The following is a 26,461-nucleotide window of genomic DNA, read 5'->3' as shown; positions in this document are numbered from 1 at the left end:
CATAGTGCACTTCGAGGTTGTGATTTTTATCCCATCATGCAGTGCGCAGCTGGGCAATTCAAAATGGCGGTATCAACAAAAAGAACTTCGGGTCGTTGTGGTTTTCTTTGATTCATTTAAGTTTCGTGCACTTTTAACAGCACAATAGTCTCTCAGAAGGACATAGCCACTATGTATCGCGCGTTATACGATTTCAAAGCGGATGACGCGTCGGCGCTCTCGTTCCGAGTGGGGCAGAGGTTCACCCTCCTGAACCGGAGCGATGCCCACTGGTGGGAGGTGACAGACGACACCGGCAGGGTCGGCTACGTCCCGTACAACTACATGGAGAAAGATGAGGTGGGCTCGGCGTTCATTCGGCGTGTTGTACGATCAGAAGTGTAGGGCTGGCTTGTGGTCTTTTGCGTGCTCTTGTATAGATTCTCGCCTATGGTGGTCTTGGCCTTGGTGAGACCACAAATTAGCATGAAAGTTCATCTGACTATCTGAGTTTGCTAAATTACATAATGGAGACTTTAAACTGTTTATCAACTAGAAAAAAATGGAATAATGTCGAAGATTTCCGTTTGTCCATTTTTTCTATTCTAGTTGGCTAACAGTTCTCCATAAGATCACAAGTTGACATGCCACACCCACCTGTAGACACACCCACCTCTATCTGGTGTCAGGACATATTTTGTGGTCAGTGTCATGTGCATTATTTTTGTAAGATTCATGAAGTTCCATAAAGTTAGATGGATATGATATTTGGATATAGCCATTGTGTGCTGTTAATGTAGTTTATCCTGCACAGGAAATCCAATGACAGCAAGATAAGATTGACATTAGATTTAGATAAGATATTCATGATTAAATTTGAATTACATTTTCCACATTAGATGCATTGTTCATAGCAAACATCAACTACTAGAGATGATGTTTGTTTGAAAATGCTTTTATATATACTGCAGTGGGATTGGACTTCCTCCTAATTTGGTTTTATTGGCACTGGTCAATGCTAATTGAATCAGCCCATTGCATGATTGATCCAGGTTACCCCAATCATCTAATTGGGTCATTCATCTTCTGCCATTTTCTAATCCTGTAGAGTGCTGAGTGTGGAGATATCATCCTGTCCATTGACAGAGGGATCGAGCAAGTTCACATGGCAGCCATGAACAATGGTGGCACGTACACAGCACAGCATAGGGAAGTCTTACAGTAAGTCATGCCTGGCATCTGTGTGCTTATTTGATTGTTGAAAATTCACCATGGTGTGGAGGGCATGACAAAGCAGATGGACATTCCCGATAACATCATCATCAACATAATTGTAAATAGATACCACAATAACAATTTGTATATGCAAAGAATATCTCATTGAAGTAAATTCTGTGCAAAGTGAGTTTTGGTAGAATAAGTCAAAGGCATCAAATAGTATATGGCTTATTTCTTACTGTCTATATCTGTCTAAAATGATATCAAAATGCATGATAATGATGTCTTCACATTTTTCACCACAGGAAGCTGATAGCTCACAGGAAAGCCACAGTAGATAAACAAAGCCAGGATTATCTGCATCAGCCCAGCGTGGGAATTCCTTCCCAACCAGCTCGCCCAGCACCCCAGGCTCCTGTCTCCAGAGTACCAGGTGGGATACCTAAACTGTAGTCATTGGATGATTATCAACGAAAAATGATTGATAGTCTGGTTAAGGATCGACATTGTCCCTTCTGCAGATTGATTTCCAATGTAATTATTAGACATTACCTTAATTCATTTATATCCGAATGGAAGTTCATCTGTGACGGTAATTGACATTGATTTATGAAGAATTTGTATGCTATCTAATAAAGCTTTTACCAACAAGCTTTTGATCAGTCCTCTGTTCCTGCTAAAGCTGAAATGACCCAAAGCCTATGTCACGTGACCTGAATGGAAGTGTGATGTCTGCAACAGGTCAACGGGTTATTTCATTTTATTATGATATTTCACTTCTTGAATATCTTCTGACTGATAAGATTGACCTGATAGTAAAAAGTCCTTGCTGTTATTGCAGATTCTCCAACAAGACGTCGGTCCACAAAAAGTCACAGGGCTCCACAGGCTCCAAACCAAGTACCTGCACCACCACAGAGGTCAGCCTTCAGTGAACCCTGTATGCAGGCACCAGACACTTCTGGCATAGAGAGAATGGGTAACATATCACGCTATCACTACTCACACTCATTTGTGTTGACATTACTTTACCTACATTGTCATTTATTATTTTGCTGGGACCCGATCGCGAGTCATTGATGTATTCAAGTATTGTTTGCCTGAAACCTCAACAGGACTCTGTATTTCTATTGCCAGAGAAGCCTACTTAGAAATGTTAACTGTTGGTTTGCAATGAAAATGCTATTTTGAATATATTACATGTATATGTGAATTTGATACACTTGATTATTGTCTGAACCATATAAGATATCCTTTTTCTGTGTCTTCCTCCGATCAAAAGCTCACATGCAGAAATTTGAGATATATCAGGACACATCTGCAAAGGTGGCTACAACAGATTCCTCCTCCCAGACGGAACCCTTGAATGACAAAAGATCAGAGGAAACCAACATACCTGAAAATATTGGATCAGAACTTGTCGAACTTGTTCGAGTAAAGACAGATGTGAGTTTCCATAAGTCCAGAATAGCTGTCTCCTCCATTTTGAACCACATAAAGGATAAAGTACCTGACCTTGAAAGGGCAATGGAGGATATTCTGAGACAGGTCAACTCCAGTAAGGTAAGATTCTCACAGAGTTCACTGCATTCAATATGGGAATATATAATGTTATTAATATGACATAGATATATTTGATTAAAGCTTTGGACTTTTCTTATAATCTTGTTTAACATAGAAAAAATTATCACAAAGGAAAAGACGATATGATTTATCATGTAACATTTCTGCTTACATAATTTTAAAGAGTCAGATTACAGATTTTTCATCTGTGATTTTAAGGCCTTTTAACTTATGTTTTAGTCCATTATATGGAATGTGTGTTTTGTTATAGTTTTAGATTGATCCCCTTGTTAATCTAATAACATGACAGATATTTCCCCCACTACGCTACATTGCCTTTTCCTCTTCATCAGTTACACACAGTGAAGTCGGGTGATGGTACCCAGGACAGTGAGCGTCTGGAGGTTATCTTTAGTGAGATGAGCAGTGTGAAGGATGACTCACAGCAGAGGAGCTGGCATCTGTACGAGGACCAGTCCATCATACTGGAGTACCTGGAGGAACTCATGTCTATACTGGTATAAGTACAAGCTTTTTCAGGGTAGATGTGACATATTGAAGCCTTGTATGATTTTGTGGATGGTTCAGCGATATTACAAAAAACAGAGCACTGCTTGGTCAGGGAAAAGGAAGCTTTTTAAATCTTGGAACCCTCATATCACATTTCATGGGTATTATACGTGAAGATATTGTTGTAAGAGGTCTTCTAGATATGATACAACATTGTCATGTTTTAGGTTGAGACTATTTCACATTACTCTATTGGCCAACATTATTTACATAATCAACATACATTATCTACATAACTTTGTCAGAAAACTTATGTCAGAAATTTGAACTTTTAACATGCTACTGGTGCTGCCACAGTTCTTAAAAGAATACATGTACATGACTGGCTATCTAGTTACTTTTACAAAGTTGTGTGTGTTTGTCCAAGGAAAATGCCATGCCTGCAGTCTGTAGAAAGGCAGTTCAGCAGGACAACTATGAGGTTCTACACCACATGGTGCAGTACTATCAGATGGTAAGACAATGGATTTCATCACAAAAGTGACCTTTTTTTAGTTGTAGCACTGAAAACCTGACACTTAGTAGCATCCAAGAATGAATAAGAATATTTTTCCATTCAATGTATACCAGTGATATAAGCAAGTCTGACAAATAACAGACATTTCAGATGCTGTCCAGCATTCTTCTTCAGTGGTCTTAAGTAACTGTTTACATTCAGATTTTCTGGAATATTGAACTATGAAGGCAATACTCTTATTTATTCATGTATATGTTCTAAATAGATGAATAAAGGTGACTGCCAACAAGTGTACTCTGTGTTTGTATTCTCCCCAGGAACACAGACTACCCATCCGGCTGGCCCTGCTGCAGGTGTTTGCTGGGCTGTGTGGGCTGGAGAGGGAGGTCATCTCCTCCCTGGTCTGCTCCATCCTGCCCATGGAACTGGCAAGAGACATGCAGGACAGTGTGGAAGGTCACGAATTTAAACATGGCTTTTTTTTAGTTTAAGCTACCACGTGGTGTTTTCACCATTGTTGCACTTTTGGCTAATCAGACTTTAGTAGGAATTTCAGGTAGATTGGAAATGGAATGTATATATGCTGTTGGGACATTTTGTGTCAGTCAGCATACATTTTTTGTAAGTACATGTAATTGGATGCGTTTTTTGTAAGTAATTAGACATACCAAAATGATTCCTTGCTCAGACTGTAAATGGAAGGACTTATATTTTCATGTGGTTTCACATTACAGCATTGCAGAAACTCCAATACTCTGCTTTACTTCTGACCATGCTGTTCTCTACAGGGGAGGCCTTACCTGTTCACCATTATGGTCAGTACTTTACTTTTCTTTTTCTTTTGTTATCTTAATGTACAGAGACAACATGAGACAGCTTGCACATGTATTATGATTAAGCCGCTTGTTCTGTCCCCCAGAGCACCTGAGTGAGGAGTTCCTGGGCTTCCTGTTGTCCCATGTGGAGGAGCCTCCAGAGGAAGATGTCCATGAACAAGTGCCTGACTTATTCCTCAACCTTATCCTGGCCTTCAACCTACACTTCTCTGGTAACCTACCTATGGTGTTGTATAGTACAAATCAATAAACAAAGTACAATGTAACCTGTTATTTTCTGGTGCTGTTAACCATATTGATCCCATTTTTGTGTTTGTAGAAAAAAGGAACTCTTAGAGTTAGTACAATATGTCCATGTTTCTTCTCTCTTGTTTGCAGACCCAAAAGATAACCTTGTGATGAAAGCCATTGCCAGCAGTAGCAATGTCAGGGCTTTTAGTGAGAAAATTATGCTACTGGTTAACAGAGGAGGTAAGAGGGTGTCTATCTGTCTACATGCATTCAGATGTTTATTCATTTACCGTTCTGCTTTCCTTTTACATAAATACACATTCACACATATTTTCTATACATGTTGCTGATTATATAAAACAAATCTGTTATTGTCAGATGACCCAGTCCACATGTTTGATCATGAGCCAAGGCCACCTAACTCCCTGCTGAAGTTCCTTGCTGATGTGTTCTCGAGTGAGGTGACCTCAGGGATCTTCTACACTAATGACATGATGGTTCTGATTGACATCATAGTGAGACAGGTGTCGGATCTCCCGCCTGGAGATGAGGTGAGTTCACTTTCACTCTGGCACTAGGGATATTAGTCACTGACGAAATATAGCCTATGCTATCTGAAACTTCTGACAGATTACATAACTTATCCATTTGCTTGAGTAGCTTTTCTTTAGTGTTTTGTATTACCTTGATGTCTAACCTTCATTGATGTACTGGTAGCAGTACATGTCATGACCTTCATGTTTCAGAATAATAGCCTCTTTGTGCTATGCATTTGCTATCTCTGATCAAGGAGGTTTGCTCTAATTAAGCTATATCCCATCGTTGCCCTCCCCCACAGATCAGGACAGAGCACCTGTCCCTGTTCCACAGTATCGTGAAGAACACATCGTACAAAGAACACCGCCATCGCCGCGACGACCTGCAGCAGTGCTTCCTGGCCATCCAGAGGGAGGAGGAAAAGGAGAGTGAAGCAGACAAGTTCATTATCAGTCAGATATGGGCAGACTTTCCTGATGTCTTCTCCCGATCAGACTTGGTTTAATGAGCATTGGTCACCTATGCTGCAGACTTTTCACAGAACTTACATGTATGTCCAGCGTAATGAAGACCCAAAGTGCAAGAAGGAACTTTAATACTGGCTGATATAATTGAGGCGGTATATTGTTCCTGAACAGTACAGGGAGTTGTTATGACCAGACTAGTGCTGTACATAGACTCAGAACTGACTTTCAATATAGTGGCTACTTATAGTGGCTAAATTGCAACTTTCCTGCTGCTGCTGCCTTCCATATTGATACCTACAGATCCAACACACATACCAAGTCTGATGTTTGCTAGTCTTGGAAATTATAAATTTATAAGTTGTATTCTGCTAATGTCAGCAAAAACTGTGATATTTGATAATTGAAAGAAGAAAGGCTGTGATCTGCTATATTACCACACAGATGCTATTTAAGATATTATATAAAACATGACAGACATTGTGTATAAAAAAAGTTGATAGGTTCTATTTTGACACAGTGATCAGAATGATAATACAAAACAGACATTATAGAGTGCACTATCTTTTTTAAACCATAATGGATTTTGTTTATCTGCAATAATATTGTGCAACATTCATTCCAGAGCATATGGTGTAATTGATACCGGTAAGCCCTTTTAATGTAAGTTATTCTGCAAGGAAAATATTCACTCTCCGTTATTCTAGATTCAAATTATACTTGCCACATGTTATTGCTTTGCTTGTAATTGTTACAATTACTGATAAAAATGCTTACTTAGCCATTTGGAGTACAAACTCTTTTTTAAATTCACTGTCTACTAAATTATTTTATTTACGTTCTTACTTTAACAGAATGTGCCGCCATCTACTACATAGTTGATGGCCTAACAGGCACTATACATTACACTTGTAGCTTCTACAAACTATTATAAAAGTACACATATAGTTACATTTACTTGTGATAATAAAGACGTTGCCAATTGCAGCAACCTTCACATTCATCCAGTACAACTTTAAATTATGGCCTTATCACTGCAACCTGTGCAAGGTCATTAGAAAATAAAAAACATGATACATGTATCATACATTAAAGTCAACTTACTACACAATTGCAAGTGTGTCTTTCTCTTCATAAATCACATTTACGGCCAGTTATTTGGTTGTTACCTTCCATGTATGAATTTCCCTCTTAGTCACATTAGCAGGCATCATACATATAATTCAGACTGGGTCCTACATCATTTGTAGTTTGGTCCTCTTCAATTATTTTGCAGAACAAATATCTAGGTTACAAAACTATCAATCAGGAAAACTTCAAGCCTTTCTTCGTCAAATCTCTTCTTGCCTCCTCAATTTCCTGTGAGAGGGACACAAAAGAGAACATTCAAAGGAAATATGAGTAAATAGATGCGTAGACTTCTTGAATTGATAATTACCAAAACACTAATGGAATGATTGAAGAACAAGGTACTGTAAATTGAAGAAACATGAGAGTACTCACCTGTTGGAGCTCTTTGGCAGCATCTTCACAGTCATTGAAGGTGGCAACTCTGTAGCCAATTGTTGCTAATGAGTAGCACTGAGAAAAAGGCAGAAAGCAGACATTGGTGAATGATTGCTCTGTGATGCAAAGAATGGAATTAATCAAACAGTACCTGCTCCATTAGCAGCTCTTAATATTGATGACAGTTGTATATGTGCAGCTGCAGAGGTGTTATAACTAATAAAAGAGACATGTACATTGGAACCACATGTTAACTGCTACTGAAGATGGCTCAATGTGATGTCTCCTAATTCGATTCTACAAATAAATGATGAAGTTTCACATGTTGATTGTAACACCCTGTCAATTCAACCCTGACATGACACTAGCAGGTTCAGATCTATGGCATCATTCACTGCAATTAACACCTGCCCTAATGAGTAAAGAATACCAATAAAACTTTGGAGGTTAGTATTTCGCTACCTTTTATCAAGTCACTGTTTGAAGAATATTCTAGTAACTAAAGAATACCAGTACTTACTGCAAAAGTCATGAGAAGATACATGGGTGCCTGTGGAGAGGAGAGAGAGAGAAACATGAATGTTATGTTCCTGGCTGAGCACACACACACACAAAAACAGTTTAGGCCAATTTCATTTTTTCCAGTGGGTTTGCGGATTCGATGGGGTGGTCTACAGGGGTGGGCTAGTGGGGTGGTCTACCTCAGCATCTACCCTTTCTGGACCTCAAGGCTGTGCATGGGGGTTTAGCATTGAATGGAATTTCCTTGAGGAAAAGATGGGTCACTCTGTGGGAGGGCCGGAAAGAATGCTTTCTTTTGCTGAAGGATCATATTGCTTTGGGGATGCTACAGTGGGGGGTGGGGTGGCGGTGGGCAATGAGCATACTGCATACATTTACATCGTGCAGGAGTTTGTTATCCCCAGTTTTAGATTTTTAAACATGGAGGACTATGTTCCCTGTTCCTTTATATACTGCTCAGTCAGGCCAACAGGACAGTAGCATTGTGGCTACAAAAAAGAAATGAGCAACAAAAGCAACACTATACATTGTACAAACACACACACTTAAAACATTCCAACCCACGCTCATGCACACTGACACACATAACCACATTGTACATTGTATGCAAGCACATGCATTCAGGTACATTCTAGTCTAAATGTGAGACATATGTTTTGAATTTTGTCAAACAAAGGCTCTCTCATTCCCTAGCTGTCCTATGCAACTTCCAGTTTATTTCCCCTTGTACCTCTTCCCTAAAATCCTAATTGTATACTGAGTACTTAGAAGTTTGTTTATGATAAATGGCTTTTCTACCAGTCTTGGTGCACCTACATGTACCCCCCCCCCCCACCTGCCATATGATCAGCTGTTACCTTCCCTCTAGCCCACCCACAGCTTGACCCAGATCCTCTTCAAGGAAATTCCATAAGAGGCCAAACCCCCATGCACAGCCTTGAGGTCCAGAAAGGGTAGATGCTGAGGTAGCCCACCCCACTAGCCCACCCCTGTAGACCACCCCATCGAATCCGCAAACCCTTTTTCCAGTACATGACAAGAAGTTATTAATTTCCAGAGAAATAACAACTTCCGCTTTTGGACGAACTCACCACCCAGACGACCTCCTTCCACTGCGGTGTGAGTTGTGTTGGCACCAGGTCCCACACCAGACATGCCCACGTACCCAGCAGGAGCCCCACTCCCAACAGCCACTGCAGCAACTTCGTCATCACCTGACGATCAACAACAAAAAATTATGGACCGTTAGAAATTATGGACTCTATTATATGTACATCCCTGCATGTGTTAGGAGCAGCAGACTTCCAATGTTCACAATATCAAAGGACATGGCAAGCAGGTCTTACTCTTTGCAGTTTAAAATGTTTTCACTTTCTTGAACAAAGTAACACATGAATTTTGACGTGGACATGATGAACCGGAGTGGAGAGAACATGCAAGATCATGGAGAAATTGCACTAGCAGATATTTTACCCCAATATTATCCCCCAATAGTCATGTGTACATGTAATTTTCTAGCCCAAAGATAGCGGAAGACTTTAATAACATCTTGTGCAACGCTTACCGTGACCTAGAGGGTTCAAAATTAGCTTTGATCACAGAAAAAGTTCAGCCACGTCCCTTTGTTGGAGAAAGCTTCGATCAGCTGGTGACCTTTGAACTGTGCAAACTGTTACCGTAAATCGTAATGTTGCAAATAGATTTCTAGTCCCAACATGAGAATAATGTCGACGTCGATAGTTATATGATATTTTCGGTTATGTTTCATCATTCAAATCAATATTTACACTGCGTTCAAAATCAGAAAACTAGGGAAACACAGTGCTGTCGTAAAATCGAGCTACTTAACATAGCTCTTTATTTGTCTCAAAGTCTCTGGCCACGTAGGGAAACCATTTTTGTTGAAAATTGCTTTTTATAGATGGATGCAACATTACAGGCTATGTAAAAATACACACAATAGATTTTTTTAAGCTAAAATAATCATTTTTTAAAAGATTTTAAACAAGAAACCTCTTGTTAAATTTATTTGAATCTAAGTTTACAAATAGTTCTTTATAAACCTCATGTGGAGGGGAGGGTCATCCAAATGGTCCCGGGACAGGTAAAGGTGTAACAGGACTGGTCCAACCTGTTGTCTACCTTTTGTTTCCGGATAATAGATAGGTGTCTGACGCGCAAGATGCCCCGAGGGAACAGTTCGGGGGCCTTTAAGTACTCGAGGGTCGCAGAGAGCGGGTACAACTACGGACTGAGAACCATGGAGAGCCAACAACAAGAATCGATGTTGAGGAAATCTCTGAAGATCGCCCTTGTGGTGACCGCTTACTGGTGAGATGTGTGCACTTAAGATTATCTTCTTGTAACCTGTGTTTAAGAGATTAAAGGTCTTACTTGTGGCACTATTTCGGTAGGTGTAGACGTGGCACTGAAATAATTATAATGGCCTCCAAAAATATCTTTCCTACAATACAAAATTTAAACGTGTGTCTGTGTTTAAGTGGGAAACTGTTTTTCCAGGACACCACTAGTATTTAGGCCAGGGTGATGAACATGTAAATTGTGAGGCCCAGGAGGTTCGATTCATCCTTGGTAAAAAAAGAAAACAGTCACCAGTAATGTAATAAAATACATGAGCCAAGGCCTGTGACGTTGATGGTTAGACAATGGCCAGAACAAGCCTAGATAGTTTGGAATTTTCTGTTGCTGAGAGGTTCCATGATTCTTAGAGAACTGATATCGTATCAGGGGGATGAACGTTTTTACATAACTTTGATTTGATATTTAATTTTAACATCATTATGATAAATGATATACAATTTGTACTATCAATCTACTTTAACATTTGAATGTTCTGATTTTGTTCTTCTCCTGCCTGTACCATACAGGGTTGTCTCCATCACTATGGTGTTCCTCAACAAGTACCTACTGAGTGGAGAAGAGCTGAAGGTAGGGAGGATGCTGATTATTTCTTCTTACTAATATTACCGTTATAAGTATATGCCAGATTGCAGGTACAGACACAGAAAGCTAACCACCACTTTTGAATAGATGGTATGACCTGGAAATGTGAGAGGGCTGTAGCCAGATCCAGAACATAGTAAAGTGAAAGGGATGAACAATTATACTACTTGTACTTGTAGTACATTTGTATCAAGAGTCCCTCCCCCTTCTGAAAATTTAATACGTACTGTCCATCCCTTTCACTTGATAAGTTTTATGTTCTGGACCTGAAGGTATTTTTACATAGAAATTGGGAGGACCAAATACAGGAAGAATTTATTGTCTGTTCATCTTTAACAAAGCAAAGATGGTTGTCTGATTCTGATAACAAAAGTTTTTCCTATAACTCAATGCACCCAATTGCAGCTGTGGAACCCAGTACAGAGCCATTGTTTACCTCCAATGCTAATTAACTCCACAAACAATGGATGAAACAACCCTGCATAATGTGAGACAAATTTAGATTTAGAGTATGGCAGAGTTTGAGCTTTTTTCAGCACTCTGTTGATCTTGAAATTCTATGTTCATGATTTGGATGTCTAAACTTCATGAGTTTCAGTACAGTAATCTCCAAGCAGATCTAACAGTTGCAAAGACCGAATCCAACTGACAAAAGGAGTTTTTATTGCAACCGTTAGATCTGCTTGGAGATTACAGTACTAGTACAGCACTAAGATTGTTAGAAAACAATATTTGAGTTGCGATGTCAGCCGAGTTGGACCATTGTCAACTCTGTCCATGCCTACTATTAGTAGTCAGGCCAGGTCGGACCGATACCTCTGTCGAGCCCTAACCCTAAACCTAACAAACCTTGCCCTAACACAACACCGATGTCAAGTCCTAACCCTATCCCTAACAATCGTCAATGGTGTTGGTCCGAGTTGACTGGTCCGAGTTGGTAATGGTCTGACACGACCTGATCCCTTTGAGCTGGGGCCAGTCAGAACTGCTGCACTGAAAAATGCTTTGATTTGGTGGCCGTATACTGCAGTTTTGCAATAGCAAGCACAGTAACTAGATGTCCGTTTCATACCTGAATTTTTTTCCAGCTCCGTCTGGTATGTCCACATTTCTATGGACTAAGATATGTCATAATCATAGAAATTCAATAAAACAAAACTCCGCAAAAATTAAAGCACTTTGCAGTGCTGTTCTCCAGCAGTAAGATATTCCCATGTTTGTGCACAGTTTGTTCCCACATTTTGCACTCAATTTTTTCTGCTGTTGTTCCCCTTAAACAGAGTTTGAAGACAGCAAGTGAGGGGAAAATGGTTTGTGGCAGAATGTTTGAGCTGTCTCAGAAGATGATCCAAATCTGATCTCTTTTTACTTTTCATCCAAACTTTTTTTAAAGTTTGGATTCTTCAAGCTGCCATTCTGCTCATGTAGAAATGATTTTGTGACTGATTTTTGTAGCATCTGCTTTAAACATTGTTTGAATTTTCTTCAAATCTTGATTACCATTCAATCACAAAACACTTTTCTCAATGTTTTCCATTTTTCTGCCTTGACACCCTAGACTTGGTCTCTATTGTTTTGTATTGTCCCTTTTTCTAATTTGGCTCAAACCAGTCTTACCAATTACAATTGTACCTGTTCTTGTCTACATATTCCAAATAGCAAGAAGCCACTTTTGTTACAAAAGTTGTCTTCACATGCTGTCTCCCTCTGCAGGTTTTGTCTGTCATTGATTTGATTCTTTCACTCCTATTAATGATGTAGAATGTCAATATGAGTTTTAGCATTATGGATCTAGAGACCACTTGTGTACTGTTGTGTGTTTTCAATTCAAGTGATTTCATTTATTCCAGCCATTTCAATACCTAGCTGTTTTACAACTGAATTTCTCATGTGAAAAAAAGAAGTCAAAGCAACACATCGTTATATCAATGCTTATATACACCAGAAGAAAGTAGTGAATGAATCTGACCAATCATACCAGCTCCAGAATCTTATTGCTGAGTTGTTTGATCAACCCCTTTCATCCCGAGTACTGACATGAGCTGTTTTGTTGTTCCAAAGCTGGAGGCACCCCTGTTCATCACGTTCTACCAGTGCTTGGTGTCAGTGATGCTGTGTCTGTTGTTACGGCTCCTGTCCAGGCTCATGCCAGGTGTCATCTCCTTCCCACCTGTGCACCTGGACAAGAAGATATCTCGGGAGGTAAGGACATATATATCGTCTTCGCTAGCAGTAAATATGTGGCTCAAAATTTTGATCTGCTGGAAAGCTATAGCTGTATCATCTGAAGATCAAGTGAGCAGGCGTCATGATTGCAACATTTGATTAAAGAATTAATAGAATATTCAGGTACATTTATATCCATCACAAGAAGAAAGATATTCAAGGATACTGTAGGTTTGCCAATACAAATTCATTCATATTAGAGTCAATTCCACATTACCGAGAGGGTGTTTGTTGCCTTTTGTTCTAACATTTGCAAAACCTTTGTAACAATCTAAGGGAGATAAGTGACTGTTTAGAACAATTTCCAACATTCATTTGATGTTCTTAATAGTTTCTGCTGTGTTCCAACATGTTAGACAAATTTCTAACATTGCACATGTTATTTGTATTATTTTCGAAACTGTTGGAAAATAGGTTGATCATTTGTTCCTACATGTTCCAACATTATAACAACATGGTATAACTGGGTCAGTGGGATGGGAACAGGGCAATTCACACATCCCTTCAAAGTATAGGGGATTAGGCCTGGGTGCCATGCATTGACACCTCAAGACAAAAGTCCAGACGTGAAATCTAAAAATATACAGAGGCGGACAATAGAGTGCGATTAGCACCTACTTTTATGGGGGCAATAACCCAAATCTACCATTTGAAAAATGATGCAAATTGTTCCAACATGTTCGAACAGTGAAACAATCACATAGATGTTTGAAAATTGTTCTAAATAAAGAGATATTTGTGCAATTACTTTCCAAATAGTTCCAACATATGTAAATAAGTTCAAACATGTTCAAACTTTCTTTCTTGATTGTTTGAACAATTTAGAACTATTTTGACTGGAATAGTCTTTTATCTGAAATTGTTTGAACTCACTAGCAATATTACCTGAAAACCCTCTCGGTGACATGGAATTGACTCTACAATGTACCTCCTAATTTTTTCTGTTGTTATGGTAACATGTAACCCTGCTAACATGTAATGTCACAGTACCATATTGAAAGTGTTTGTGTACTGTTACCTCCCTCCCCTTCCAGGTGTTGCCTTTATCTGTGGTGTTTGTTGGAATGATCACCTTTAACAACCTGTGCCTGAAGTATGTGGGCGTGGCCTTCTACACCGTAGGCAGATCACTGACTACAGTATTCAATGTGGTGAGTATATATCAAGTAAATACATGTAATGAAAAAACATACACTTAAGTTGTCATAACTATGAATCAGTATGATAGAAATCCAAGAAATATAGGGTCACTAAATATGCATGAGGAGATGGTACTTTGGTACTGTCAACTTTCTACAGCTTGGATGTTTTGAAGATTCTCTTGCTCTCACCCCTCCAGGTTTTGACCTACTTCGTTCTGAAGCAGACAACGTCACTCAAGGCCATCATCTGTTGTCTGGTCATCATTTCCGGCTTTGTACTGGGGGTGGATCAGGAGGGGGCGGCAGGTCAGTACAGGGGGTAGAGATAGGGGGGCACAGGAACTCAATGGGAGAAAAGAACATGAGAGAGAAAAATGAGTGCAGGGTCTTTGGGTCTTTATGTACATGAAACTAGATGTTAAGTTCTGTCATGTGTCATCTTTTGGAGAGGATTTATACACTTGAATTTTGCAGTTTGGAAGGAAACTTATTAGGTTCTTCATTACTGTATCCCACAATGTTAAGTCCTATGTAAAAGTTGTGAAACAATGTCTATTGCCTTTTATTCCCAGGTACCCTGTCAGTTATAGGAGTGATCTTCGGCGTCTCTGCCAGCCTGTTTGTCTGCCTGAACTCCATCATGACAAAGAAAGTCCTCCCATGTGTGGACAGCAACGTGTGGCGCCTGACGTACTACAACAACGTCAACGCCGTCATACTCTTCATTCCGCTCATCCTCATCTTCGGTGAAACCTCCGTCCTCACAAACTTCCCTCACCTCACATCCTCCAAGTTCTGGGCCCTCATGACTCTGTCTGGTGTGTTTGGCTTTGCTATCGGTTATATAACGGGTATGCAGATCAAAGTCACCAGCCCCCTGACACATAACATCAGTGGGACTGCAAAGGCTTGTGCACAGACTGTAATCGCTGTGGTGTACTCTCACGATATAAAGACTGCTCTGTGGTGGTTGAGTAACGCTCTGGTGTTGGGGGGCTCGGCCATGTACACGAAAGTACGCCACTCGGAGATGCAGCAGCAGCACAAAGAGTCAAAGAAGGCTTTAGCCGAGATGAAAATAGAGGACAGCAAGAATGGGGAGCTTAATAAGGTGTAAGTTTTACCACTGATTTGTACATCATATGTACGAAGCTAGTTGGTTATAAACCATATTTTATTTGGACAATGTTTTTGACTGATATTTTGTACTTTGTGTATGAAGTACATACCCTGGTACTGTAATGTGTAACAAAATATTGCCATTAATTATCAATATGTGAAGTTAGTAAATACCACCAATTCAGCCACTGAATGAACAAGCTCTTTTACAAGTTTGGCTGCAAATTTTCTGTATTTTCATAAGCAAACAGTATTTTGTGATTGTGGCACACTTTATCTTTTGGCAACATGATTAAAAAGGTGCATTGCTAAGTCAGGCAAGGATGGTCCTAGATGTTCATTAAGTTACTGGAATTACTTGTAAAAATATTATATCATACCCAACATCATTCCATCTAATGTTCTTTCAACTGCAGAATATTGTTGTCTAATTTCAAAAGTAGCACTTTTTTGTTCCTTGTAACAAGTAGTCATAATTCTTACAGTTGAAAAAAAATCAGTTTCTATGTTGTAGAACAGGAATAAAAATAAAACACATGATATTTAAGGTTTAATGAAGAACATGTCTCTCTAGAGGTGAAGAGACGACCACCATACTGGGACTAGAGCCACAGGATTCAACCAAAGATAAAGTAAAGTAACTTTTGGTCTTCACCATTTTTGCCCTCTTCATTTTGTCCTGATAAGATTTCTCACCTGCATGTCTACATAAATGATAAATGAGACTTTTTTCTTTTCTTTTTTTTTTCAACCCAAGAAAGGTTCATCAGAGGAAGATGCTTGACCAACAGTAAATGAAGTGTGGTCGTGTTGTGTTGGATATGCAAATGAGGGCCAGTGAGTGTGGGAGAAATTTTGAGGACTGCGGACCAATCTTAAATGTGGAACGTTGTTATCTGATTCTGACGTGTGAAAGAAGTCAAAGATTTGTATAGCCTGTTCATCACTCAATATCTATGGGTTGAACTACCTCCATTCTCCACGAAATTTTTATTTTGATGTTATGAACTTTGTTTTCAGTACTGTGAAAGGCTTTTGAGCTAACAAACGGACATTTTTGCTATAGATCAGGTGAAGTGTACTTAGTGATTTTTTTGTACAAACTGGTACAGGTTCATTCTGCTTTTGAGTTGGACTCTCCAGACATACAGCTTTTGGGAAGGTTTTCATTGTTTTTTCAATAAGATTCTAGACTCAGAAAGCTCTCCTTTCCTCCAGTGTACGACAGTACGAGTCATTACTATTTGCTTAAAACTACACTGTATTTGAGTATTACCAAAGCTTCATGTAATTTGGTATAGTGAAATGTATTGTACATGTATTATGTTAGTTTTCACACTAGTTGAGGCAGCTTTAGTAGGACTTGTTTGTTGCTTTGTTCCCTCAGCATTATTCTAGGAGGCTCTTATTTCATTAAATACCGAAATTTGTTCCACAATATTACATATGGAAGCGTACATTATTAGATGACATTAAAAGATCAGAAAAAGGCCATGCTATGTTCAGAGATAAGTCACATTGACAGAACAGGTAAATGTTTTTCTGTGATAGGGTCTTTTGGTTCAATAAGAGGGCTTGAACCAAAGGCGTTGAAATTGATCAGTATTTAAAGGTGCAATTTTTGTAAAGCTACTGGGGTGATGATGTAGATTTGGTGTCTATATTCTCTGCAAAGATGATGGTGAATAATTTGAATCACTTAAGAGATTACAAGAGACACTGTATATAGATGTTCTTGAATACAAAAACGTTATGTACTTTGCCTTTCAAAGAGATTATGGTCAAGTTAGCATACTGTGAAGAATAATATATTCTCACTTTTTCATATGTACAAAATCATCTATGAATTTGTAACATAAAAGAATGATGATATAGATTACAAAATGGTTTATGTTATATGTTTGGAAACATTGATTATTTTTAGATAACCTGAATTTGTGATGTATTAGAACTCAATTTTATTTTCTATGCATTTAATATGATTGATTCATGAAGTCTACAGTTTCAATCATATATTTCAATAAATGAATTTTAAACTTCATGGAGTGTGTTATCTTTTTGGTTATGCTCCTTTTGCGGTAGAAGAAGGATAAGGACTTTTGACATCAGAAAAACATCTGAGTCTAAAACGGTCCAAGTTATTTTTGCCTCTGCTTGATGCTGGTTTGCCTGTAATTATATTCCTAGCTGCTAATAAGTGGCGCTTTTGAGCCATGTGTGTTGTACATGCAATTTCTTTGAAACCAGACTGTCCCCGCACAGGGGTGTTTTACTGGTCCCATGTAATTAATGATATCAGATAAACATTATGCTGAAATGTGATCAAAGGTATCACTGTATGGTACATGATTGTCAACATATTGCAAATACAATATGTACAGCATTTTTTTCCTGTTTACATTTTAGGATGCTGCATATGTTCCCCTCCAACTTAAATGTGTCACCAGGATTGAGTTCCCATCCATTACCACTCAAAGTAATGCTGCAAAAACAAACTAGAGATAGTCATCATGGTTCAAAACCCATTTATTTGATATTACAGAATGCAATCTTTTAGCCTTACAAGGCAGCCTTGTACATTAGACATGTACATGTACATGGAAAATAAAGATGATTTCTGGTACATGACAAATTTCTGAAAAATAATTGCAGCTTTCTATTTTCTTTTATCATTGAAGATAGAAATATACAGCAACTTAGTGTCGAAAATGACAGGAGCAACAATACTATTAAGACAAGATAGACTATAGTATAAATCTGAGTAAGAAGCACCATAAATTTTCATCTCTGATATTGCAACACTATATCTTAAGGCACTTAGGCAATGATGTACATCAATCTCTTGATTTTCTAAACAGGATGTACAGAATACATGTAGTAGGAAGACCATAGTAACTTCTGGACATACCATATATAAAGGTTTTATACAAAGGAAATAATATCAGTGATTTATATGGACTATTCATGGTAACTATGTACCATTTTTCATTGGCTTTCAGTATGATAAGAATTATTCTGCCGTGCGTTACAAGTTGAGCTTATGGGCCTTCGTTTGTAAGGTAACAAATCAATTTCACAAACAACAGCATTACATGAGTAAGTTGGCCTGAATAAACAACTTACAGTAAACTTTAAAAACTATGATTTTACTAATATGTAGGATTTTACATTTTACAAAGAATGTTACTGGCTATACACAAATACATGTACATGCAGTGCCAAATTATCATTGAGTGTGTACTCTCGGAGTAACATAGCACTGAGATTTTAACTCTCTGTGAGAAAAAGAAACAAATCCCTGCAAAATCAAGGGATTTCTGACAAACATTTCTGACAAACACTGAGACAGACTCTCATTCAGGGCTGTCTCCAGAACAACAACATGGGTTCCCAAACAATGAGTGGGACGGAACAAAAATTCCCTCTCATTACTACTGAATCCCACATATAATCCTCACACTTATACTAACATAAACTCTGACCATTAATATCATAGGCCTCCTGACAATGTACTGTTTTATCTAAGATACTATATATGCTTGAATAATATAATTACTTTGGTTCAATCTTGTTAAATCAATTTGCTGCAATTAATTTTAAGGACTAACAGTAATCCTACAGTTCTGTCTCCCTGTCCCTTGTGACAACCCTCTTTCTGTGCTGTGCAAGAGGAAACCTTCCTTCTAATAACCACACCCTTACAAACGAAGCAATGTCAGGGTAAACCGACACGGTCTCTCTATTGTGGATTGTCACGGCAGCCTGAAACACAGGCAGGGTCTGTGGGAATGTGAGAGGCTGCTGACTCACACCTAGTGGTGCTGAGGTAGAGGAAGGTGGATCAGACAGCCCCAGAAGTCCTCTCATCACACTGTTGTGTAGAAGGTCTGGCAGACAGCCTGCACAGACCCCGGCTACCACCTGTATGCCTGGAACAATTAAGGGTTATAATCTGTCACACAACATACAAAATTATGGTCTATATGTCAAAATTTGGAAGGATTAAACGATTCTGGGAATCTTAATAATGACAATAAATAAATAAAGTGTCAGGAGTAAAGTGCTCTGATGTACATGTATTGAGTCAGTGCTTAAGTGATGAAAGAAAATTTGATCCAGATTTGTCAACTTTTTTTCCAGATTGTCAATCTAATGAACACACAAGGTCAGGCAGATACATTGACATTAGGACTACAGGCATTCTACAAAATCATATTTGTTTCTCTTTTAAAACATGTACCTGTAAGTCTGATGGCCTGTAGTGCAGTAACCTCCTCCTGTGTCTGTACTTCATCCACAATGATGCAGTCAGGGGAGTGGTTCCTCGCAGCTGTCTGCAGCTGGGACACCTGCTCACACCTGTTGTGCACCTGGAGCAATGAACAATGACGACATACAAGATGTGTTACCCCGGTAAGACAGAATTCTTAAAGAACAGAAGTTTTAAAGTTGAGCTCAATATTTAGATATCCCAGACTTGGACACAACCATCACACCACAATACCTGACAGGATTGTTGACCTCACCTGAACCCTCCTGGCACCTCCTATACCTGGATGTGGGATGTCGTCTCCACCAGCAATCTGCAAATACACAGTAAAGCTGTCAGGAATGAGTTGATCTTATTCCCAAAAGCAATATCACTTCCATCATTTTCTTAAAACTGGATCATAAAATCATACACCAAATCCACTTCTTGGGGTCATGTTAACAAGTGTGTGTGTGCCAAATCTTAATGGAACAAGTTATTATACATATTTCAAAAGAATAAAGTGTCTCTCTCATCATGACTTTCCAATACGTACCTCATTCAGTGTGTCTACCACAATGACCCTCCTGTAGCAGACATCGCTCAGTACTCGGGCCCACTCCCTCAGCAGGGTGGTCTTCCCACTGCAGGGCCGTCCAACGATGAGTGTGGATGTGCCTGATGTCACCACGTCCCACAACAGGTCCAGACAGCCAGGCACTGCCTGACCTCTCCGCAGGGTCAGCCCAACTACCTCACCCAAACTGTTCTTCAGTGTGCTGCAGAAGGGTCCAATAAATTTGCTCCTTGATGACATTTTCCTCTACTTTAGTTTAAGGTTTATATACATTTTTTGTAACTAGCACAAAAACTTCTGACATGAAAAAAGCATATGTACATGCAGATAATTTCTATATATAGAGATAGATAGATAGTTGGAGCAAGTGAAGCCCACTGCATGGTGCTGAAACCATAGCTGTTGTTTACTAAACAACTTCAAGTGATGGAAGAGAAAGTATTGTCCCCAAATTGGCCAAGCACAGCATGGTCATGTCACCCCTACTCTTCTTGATAAGTGTGAACATCTAAATTTCTATGTTATACTCATTTACAATCCACAATTACCAAGTCTAATACAAGTGCATTCAAAGTTACCGGTAGTGAACATAATGACCTTTAACAGAAATTTGAAAATAAGTTACCTGATCCAGTGCAGTGAGCCCCTGAGTAGAACTCTCCCCTGACCAATGGCAGACCTCTCCAGAGGCAGGGCAAACAGGATGGTTTCTAAGGTTTCTCTGGTCAGAGTCTGCTCACTCAGTCTGATGGCAGCCAGGAGAGGACTCTGCGGGTTGTAATATCTGGGGAAGCAAAATAACCATGCAATGGGAATTCAAAGTCGTATTCTAAGTTCTATTAAGACAGCGAGAAAATTTACCTAGTGCTTAAAGTCACTTTCAGTTTGCTTTAAAAAAAAATGTATCTTAAGAATACAATCTGACCTAGCTATTGGAATCCTCCCAATATCCATCTCCACTTCCACCAGGTTGTCCTGGATAGGTCTGAGGATGTCCTTGAACATGGGCAGCAGTGATGTGAAGTCATCATATCCAGAAGCATTGGCACCGGGCACAACAAACTTTGTTTGGCAAACAGCTTCAAGCGACTGCTCATCCTATGTAGCAAAGTCAGATACATGTAAAAAAATATTGTACATAAACTTTCTAACAAGCTGTAATAATAATTCAGACTTTTCAAATTGCTATGCTGTACCATGAATTTGTGTGTTTCTCTTTCTTTTTCTCTTCATTTGGCCAAATGTCGGAAAGAAAATTCAAGAGTTAAGATGTGTTTCAATACAAAAAAAGACTGTTGGACATATATTCTAATTTAGATATGGAAGAATTTACCTGCTTTCTGGAATCTGCCCAGACACCTGCCCCATCTTCTGTCCCAAGAAGTTGGAGAGGCCATCCCTGTCCCAGACTTGGGTTGCTCCCAGCCCAGACATTATTCTTTGTGCCCTGTAGACCTTGGCTTGAGTCAGAAGAAATGTCAACTGAGCTTGGAGGCAAAGAATATCCGTCCTCAGCTGTGCTGGTATGACTGACCTGTGGGTCAATTCTGACATCCTTTAGATCTTCTTGCACCCCTGTATGCAAAGCTCTGGATGCTGAAGTCAGGTCAACATGATGAGTGGCTGTTACATTGGGTTGAGCTGAATGCAGAGCTTTAGCGTTTTGATCCATGACTATAGAGCCCCTTTGAGTATACACATCATCACTACTACCATCAGCACAGGGTACATTGTTGTTGACACTTGGAGGAGTCATTGGATGAACTGTTGCAGTTGGGAGACCTGAACTATCACAAACTACTTGTTCTTGATTCAAGTGTTGTCCAGGTAGTGGCCCTAATGTTGAGGGGCCCATCTTAGTCAGTATTGCCTGGAAGTATGCAATAGTCTTCTTCGCAATCTGATCTGATCTGAACACCTCCCTGTCCATTGGACTACATTCTACAAGACATACTGTACCTCTGACATTGTCAAAATGGAAAAGTGTAGGATACTGCTCCAAGACTTTACGAGGGCCTCCTGCCTGCAATGTATACTTCTGTGCTTCTTTGGGTAGGTCATTAAAACATCCCACAAGGCTTTCAAATGACATTTCAAGCTTTTTACTCAGTACTTTATGCCAGCCAAGTACGGTGTCCACTTCTTCCTCCAGAACACATTGTTGTAGTACCTCCTTGAGACGGTGACTACTACATGTGGCTGTTGCAGTTTTAGCATGAATCTCAGCAGGTGCAGCTTTCCCCATAACATGTTTGACTTTTGACACCACCCAGGGGATCTCACATTGGTCAGGAGCAGGCACAACATAGGCTACCACACAGTCCCCAACACTGAGACTAGATGTGCTGATTGAATTATGTGCATCTGAAAGGTCAATTATAGCTTTCTTATCATCAGGTAGGCGAAAATGTGCAATATTCTTAGCAATCATACTGACTGTTCCAATTGTGCATTTTGCATCTGGAGAGGTTAAACTTTGACTAGTGCCTTCATCAAGCTCTCCTTTACCTGCCACCAAACTAACACACCCATCCAGTACCTGAAACAATTGTGGTTGGTTTTGCAAGAAGGGCAGTAGTCCTCCCCTTGCCCGGAGGTACACAATTGCATCATGATTTAAGTATTTAATCTTAGAGCTGAGATCTTTAACCTGCACAGGTAAAGGTACCTTAAGGAAAGAAGCCACAAATTTCATAATGGCATTACAGATCTCAGATGGAGACCTTTCAATGGTTGTTGCAGGCAGGAAAGGTATGGGTGTTTGCAGATTCACTCCATTTTTGTCAGCATCAACTCTTTTAGAAGACTTGAAAACTGCTGTAATGTTTGTTGCTGTCCACTTCACACTACTCCCAGGTTTGCCATGTTCTGTGTCCACCAGTAGGATATCACCAGGAGACAGGTGGTCCTTAAGACCTTCACAGTCAACCCCCAACCTCTCTCTGTATAGAGTTCTGTAGACAAATACTCTACTTGTATCTTCCAATGTTGCATAACAGCTGTTGTTACTGAACATCTTTGTTACAATTGCAGGGACATTCATAGGTGGAAGTTCCTCAACCATATCTTGGTTCACATGAAAATTATCTGGACATTTCTTCAGAAAAAGTCTCACTTCACTCACCTCAAACCTTTCATATGGAAATATGGTGCTCAACTTTTTTACAAGCTGAACAAGATGCAAACATCCCTTTTCTGATAATATGTCCTTCACTGCAGTGAATACCTTGTCTGAACTGTTTTTGCAAAAATCAGCCTTCTGACCTGGGGTATGTTGTCGTTCAGGATAAGGCATAGATCTACCTGTAGATGTGTTTTCATCTGTTCCATTCTTGTCTTTACAATCTTTCTGTGGCTGCTGGCTAGGTTTGTCCTGGAACTCTTTTGCTTGCTGAAGTCTTCCTCCACACACAGTACTTCTGACATCTGGTGTACTGCCACCGTACTTGCTGAGAACCTTTGGAATCACTGTTGGTACAGCTAAGGTGTCACAGCTGGCCCACCTTTGAGTCTTTACAACCTTACTTGTAGATGTGTCATCACCTGTTTCTTTCTTGTCTTTACACTCTTCCTGTGGCTGTTGGCTAGGTTTGTCCTGGACCTCTTTTACTTGAAGAAGACTTCCTCCATGTACAATACTCCTGATATCTGGTGTACTGCCACCAAACTTGCTGAGAACCTTTAGTGACACAGTGTCAGTTGGTACAGCCAAGGTATCACAGCTTGTCCACCTTTGAGGCTGAATGACGTTACTTCTTGATGAACTGGTGCCCTTGAGGTATACAACATTATTGTCATCCATTTTGAATATCTGTGGATGTTTCATGAAGAACTCTGTCAATCCTTCTTTACTGTTCCCAACATGCCTCCTGATATCTTCACCACAAGAACTGAAGCAACTGCTGAGCACATGAGTGGTTGATGGGCCTTTCCTGGACAGCATTCCCTTAAAGTGTGCCAAAGCCTTTTGTTCAATCTGCAGCTGGTTAAAGTTTGTCTTGTGTCGTTCTTGTTGCTCATTTGCTCTGCTATGTACAAGATGTACAATCATCTTCTTGTCAATGTGAAAGACGTCCGGATACCTGAGTAAGAATTTTTTCACCTTGTCAGCTGTGCTACCAATAGACCATTTCACTTTATCTCTACACTGGTTGACATGACCAAAGATATTCTGAACAGGCATGCTTCCTTTCGACTCCAAGACCTGCTTGAAATGCTTGACTCCTTCAAGCAGAATAGTTTCCTTGTTAGCCTTTTGTGCTGTCTTCTCTGAATTCTGGACTACTGCTGTTGATGAGGCACCTTTACCCTTTCCCGATTTGTTTTCTTGCAGTTGACTCCTGGTTGGTGCACTTGATTGTATCTTCTGGCCAGTCTCTACTACCATTGCATAAGTTCTTTTTTCTGTTCCAAGCCTGTTTCCCTGTGACTGAGTTGTAGTAGCAGATGTAAGATGTACCACGCCACCATCATCAATGCTGAACACCTTAGGAAAGCCCTTCAAGAAATCCATTACTGATGACAGGCTTCCACCAATCACCTTGAGCAGAGCATCCACATACTTGTATTGGCTACTGTGCCCATATAGGTTTTCAATGTGTAGACTACCTTTTAGCTCCAAGATCTTCTTGAAGTGCTTTACACCTTCTTCTTTAATGGCACTGACAAGATAAACCATGTTGTCATATTCATTGATGACAAATATCTTTGAATGGTGCCCCAAGAATGCTTTTGGATCATTTCTCTTAAAGAATGAGGTAAGTGTTGGTTGACATATGTGACTGACAAGTTCTCCAAGTTGTAGAGGTCCTTTCCTTTCCAAAGTAGCTGAGACAGCTTTGGCACACTCCTGAGTAAGCTTGGATGTAAGATGAACATCATCATAATCATCAATGAAGAAATAGGCTGGAAATTTCAAGAACAGTGCTCTGGCCTTTTCTGGACCACCACCTATTGCCTTTCTGACTTCCTCCCTGCACTGGTTTACATGGCCATGTATTCTACCAAGTGGCATGCTCCCTTTTTGCTCTAAAGTATCTACAATGTGTGCAGCCCCCTCTTTGAGAAGTGCCTCAATATCACATTCAACAACACTGTCTTCTTCACTGCTTGAGGAGTGAGGTTCAGTTGATAGGACAGCTGCATCAATAGTGCTCACATCTGTACATATGGTGCCATCACTGCTGGCAGATTGAGATGCTAATGACCTATTCAATTCTATGCTGTCATTGCTTGCCTCTGCTTTGTCATTGTCCTCTTCCCAGAAGACTGTGTAGCTAATATAGTATCACCACTAGCTTCAGTTGTAGAAGAAGGCTGTATTTGAAGAACATCATTGGTAGCAATGGTGTTGTCCTCATCTTGCTCCTCAGCTTCACCCATTGGCTGGTTTTGCTGCCTTCTCTCATCACTACCATCTGACACTGGCTGAACTACTGGATGACTTTGAGGCAACCGTGAATTGTTTGAGCTCCTCTGCCCCCCTTTAGGTTTCATCTGTGAAGGGAAAACTTGACTCCCCTCAACCCAGAACATTGATGGAAACTTCTTCAAGAAGCTGCACAGAGTCTCTTCATTGTCAAATTGCATAAGTTCATCCCTACTGTCCAAGTTTTCCAAGTAGTCAATTACCCCTGACAGTTCCAGTGGATATCCAAGCTCCACAACTGCTTTCAGGACTGTTGTTGCTGTTTTGATGTCCTTCATGGTGCTGAAATGAGATTAAGCTAAAAATGACACATTAATGAAGACAGTTTTGCATTACTGCAACAACACTATATCTGCTGCCTACAAGCATTTACACTGAATTACAGTAGTACATTCATCCCCACCCAATACATGTGAGTGTGTAATTTAGAACTTTTTAAATGAATTTATCATAGAAGTCAAAGAAGGTTAGTGTAGCATTTGCCCATAAGTTATGTTAGTCAAGCTTTGATCTGTATTATTCACAAGAATAACATTCCCATCATTTACCACTACCTGATAATAGTATTTTCTTATCAATCATGCAAATTAGGTCTTCATTTGCATAAGTGATATCTACTGCTACTCCTCTCTATCTAAGTTACAGGCAGTGTAGGAAGCCGGAGCCTGACCTCTGCTTGGAGTGCAAGAATGACACCATCTGGTGTCAAGCCGATAGACAAAGGCTGTTAATAGTAGTGTTATATAAAACAACACATAACCCAACATCTTCTTGGAGAAAACGCGGACACACAAAAGCCGCTTTAAGTTACTTTTAATGACCTGTTCCACAGTTCCATGGAGATAGGGGTGTTTTCTGAAACATTACATGACC

The 26,461-nt window shown here is 39.7% G+C and overlaps 4 protein-coding genes across 6 annotated transcripts; 2 read left to right on the top strand and 2 right to left on the bottom strand.

The window, feature by feature from the left end:
- Positions 1-51: 51 nt before the first annotated feature.
- LOC136435124 (NCK-interacting protein with SH3 domain-like) lies at positions 52-6,842 on the top strand. Its single transcript, XM_066428354.1, has 13 exons — positions 52-339; positions 1,088-1,200; positions 1,503-1,630; positions 2,039-2,176; positions 2,480-2,760; positions 3,114-3,278; positions 3,698-3,784; positions 4,105-4,243; positions 4,522-4,602; positions 4,707-4,835; positions 5,002-5,094; positions 5,233-5,405; positions 5,693-6,842. Exons 1-13 carry the CDS (start codon positions 172-174, stop codon positions 5,894-5,896), a joined length of 1,899 nt encoding a protein of 632 aa, XP_066284451.1. The 5' UTR covers positions 52-171; the 3' UTR covers positions 5,897-6,842.
- On the bottom strand, positions 6,345-9,575 carry LOC136435129 (dolichol-phosphate mannosyltransferase subunit 3-like). The gene is made up of 5 exons (XM_066428361.1): positions 9,448-9,575; positions 8,975-9,097; positions 7,882-7,911; positions 7,359-7,436; positions 6,345-7,214 (listed from the first exon to the last, which is right to left on the bottom strand). Exons 2-5 carry the CDS (start codon positions 9,092-9,094, stop codon positions 7,161-7,163), a joined length of 282 nt encoding a protein of 93 aa, XP_066284458.1. The 5' UTR covers positions 9,095-9,097; positions 9,448-9,575; the 3' UTR covers positions 6,345-7,160.
- A 375-nt stretch (positions 9,576-9,950) lies between these two features.
- Positions 9,951-17,375, top strand: LOC136435120 (GDP-fucose transporter 1-like). Of its 3 annotated transcripts, XM_066428349.1 has the most exons (9): positions 9,951-10,214; positions 10,772-10,832; positions 12,128-12,157; positions 12,909-13,049; positions 14,108-14,224; positions 14,413-14,521; positions 14,788-15,328; positions 15,909-15,966; positions 16,092-17,375. In XM_066428349.1, the coding sequence occupies exons 1-9, from the start codon at positions 10,066-10,068 to the stop codon at positions 16,116-16,118; spliced, it is 1,233 nt and encodes a 410-aa protein (XP_066284446.1). In that variant the 5' UTR covers positions 9,951-10,065; the 3' UTR covers positions 16,119-17,375. The 3 variants fall into 3 exon arrangements, with proteins under 3 accessions (XP_066284446.1, XP_066284448.1, XP_066284447.1); XM_066428351.1 differs by lacking the exon at positions 15,909-15,966; XM_066428350.1 differs by lacking the exon at positions 12,128-12,157 and having other exon boundaries at positions 9,952-10,214.
- A 1,286-nt stretch (positions 17,376-18,661) lies between these two features.
- LOC136435119 (uncharacterized) lies at positions 18,662-22,844 on the bottom strand. The gene is made up of 7 exons (XM_066428348.1): positions 21,494-22,844; positions 21,086-21,258; positions 20,786-20,944; positions 20,140-20,362; positions 19,861-19,917; positions 19,575-19,704; positions 18,662-19,263 (listed from the first exon to the last, which is right to left on the bottom strand). The coding sequence occupies exons 1-7, from the start codon at positions 22,589-22,591 to the stop codon at positions 18,950-18,952; spliced, it is 2,154 nt and encodes a 717-aa protein (XP_066284445.1). The 5' UTR covers positions 22,592-22,844; the 3' UTR covers positions 18,662-18,949.
- Positions 22,845-26,461: the final 3,617 nt, after the last annotated feature.

Source organism: Branchiostoma lanceolatum, chromosome 5 (genome assembly GCF_035083965.1).
Source record: "Branchiostoma lanceolatum isolate klBraLanc5 chromosome 5, klBraLanc5.hap2, whole genome shotgun sequence".
NCBI lineage: Eukaryota > Metazoa > Chordata > Leptocardii > Amphioxiformes > Branchiostomatidae > Branchiostoma > Branchiostoma lanceolatum.
This window is presented reverse-complemented; position numbering and strand designations above follow the sequence as displayed.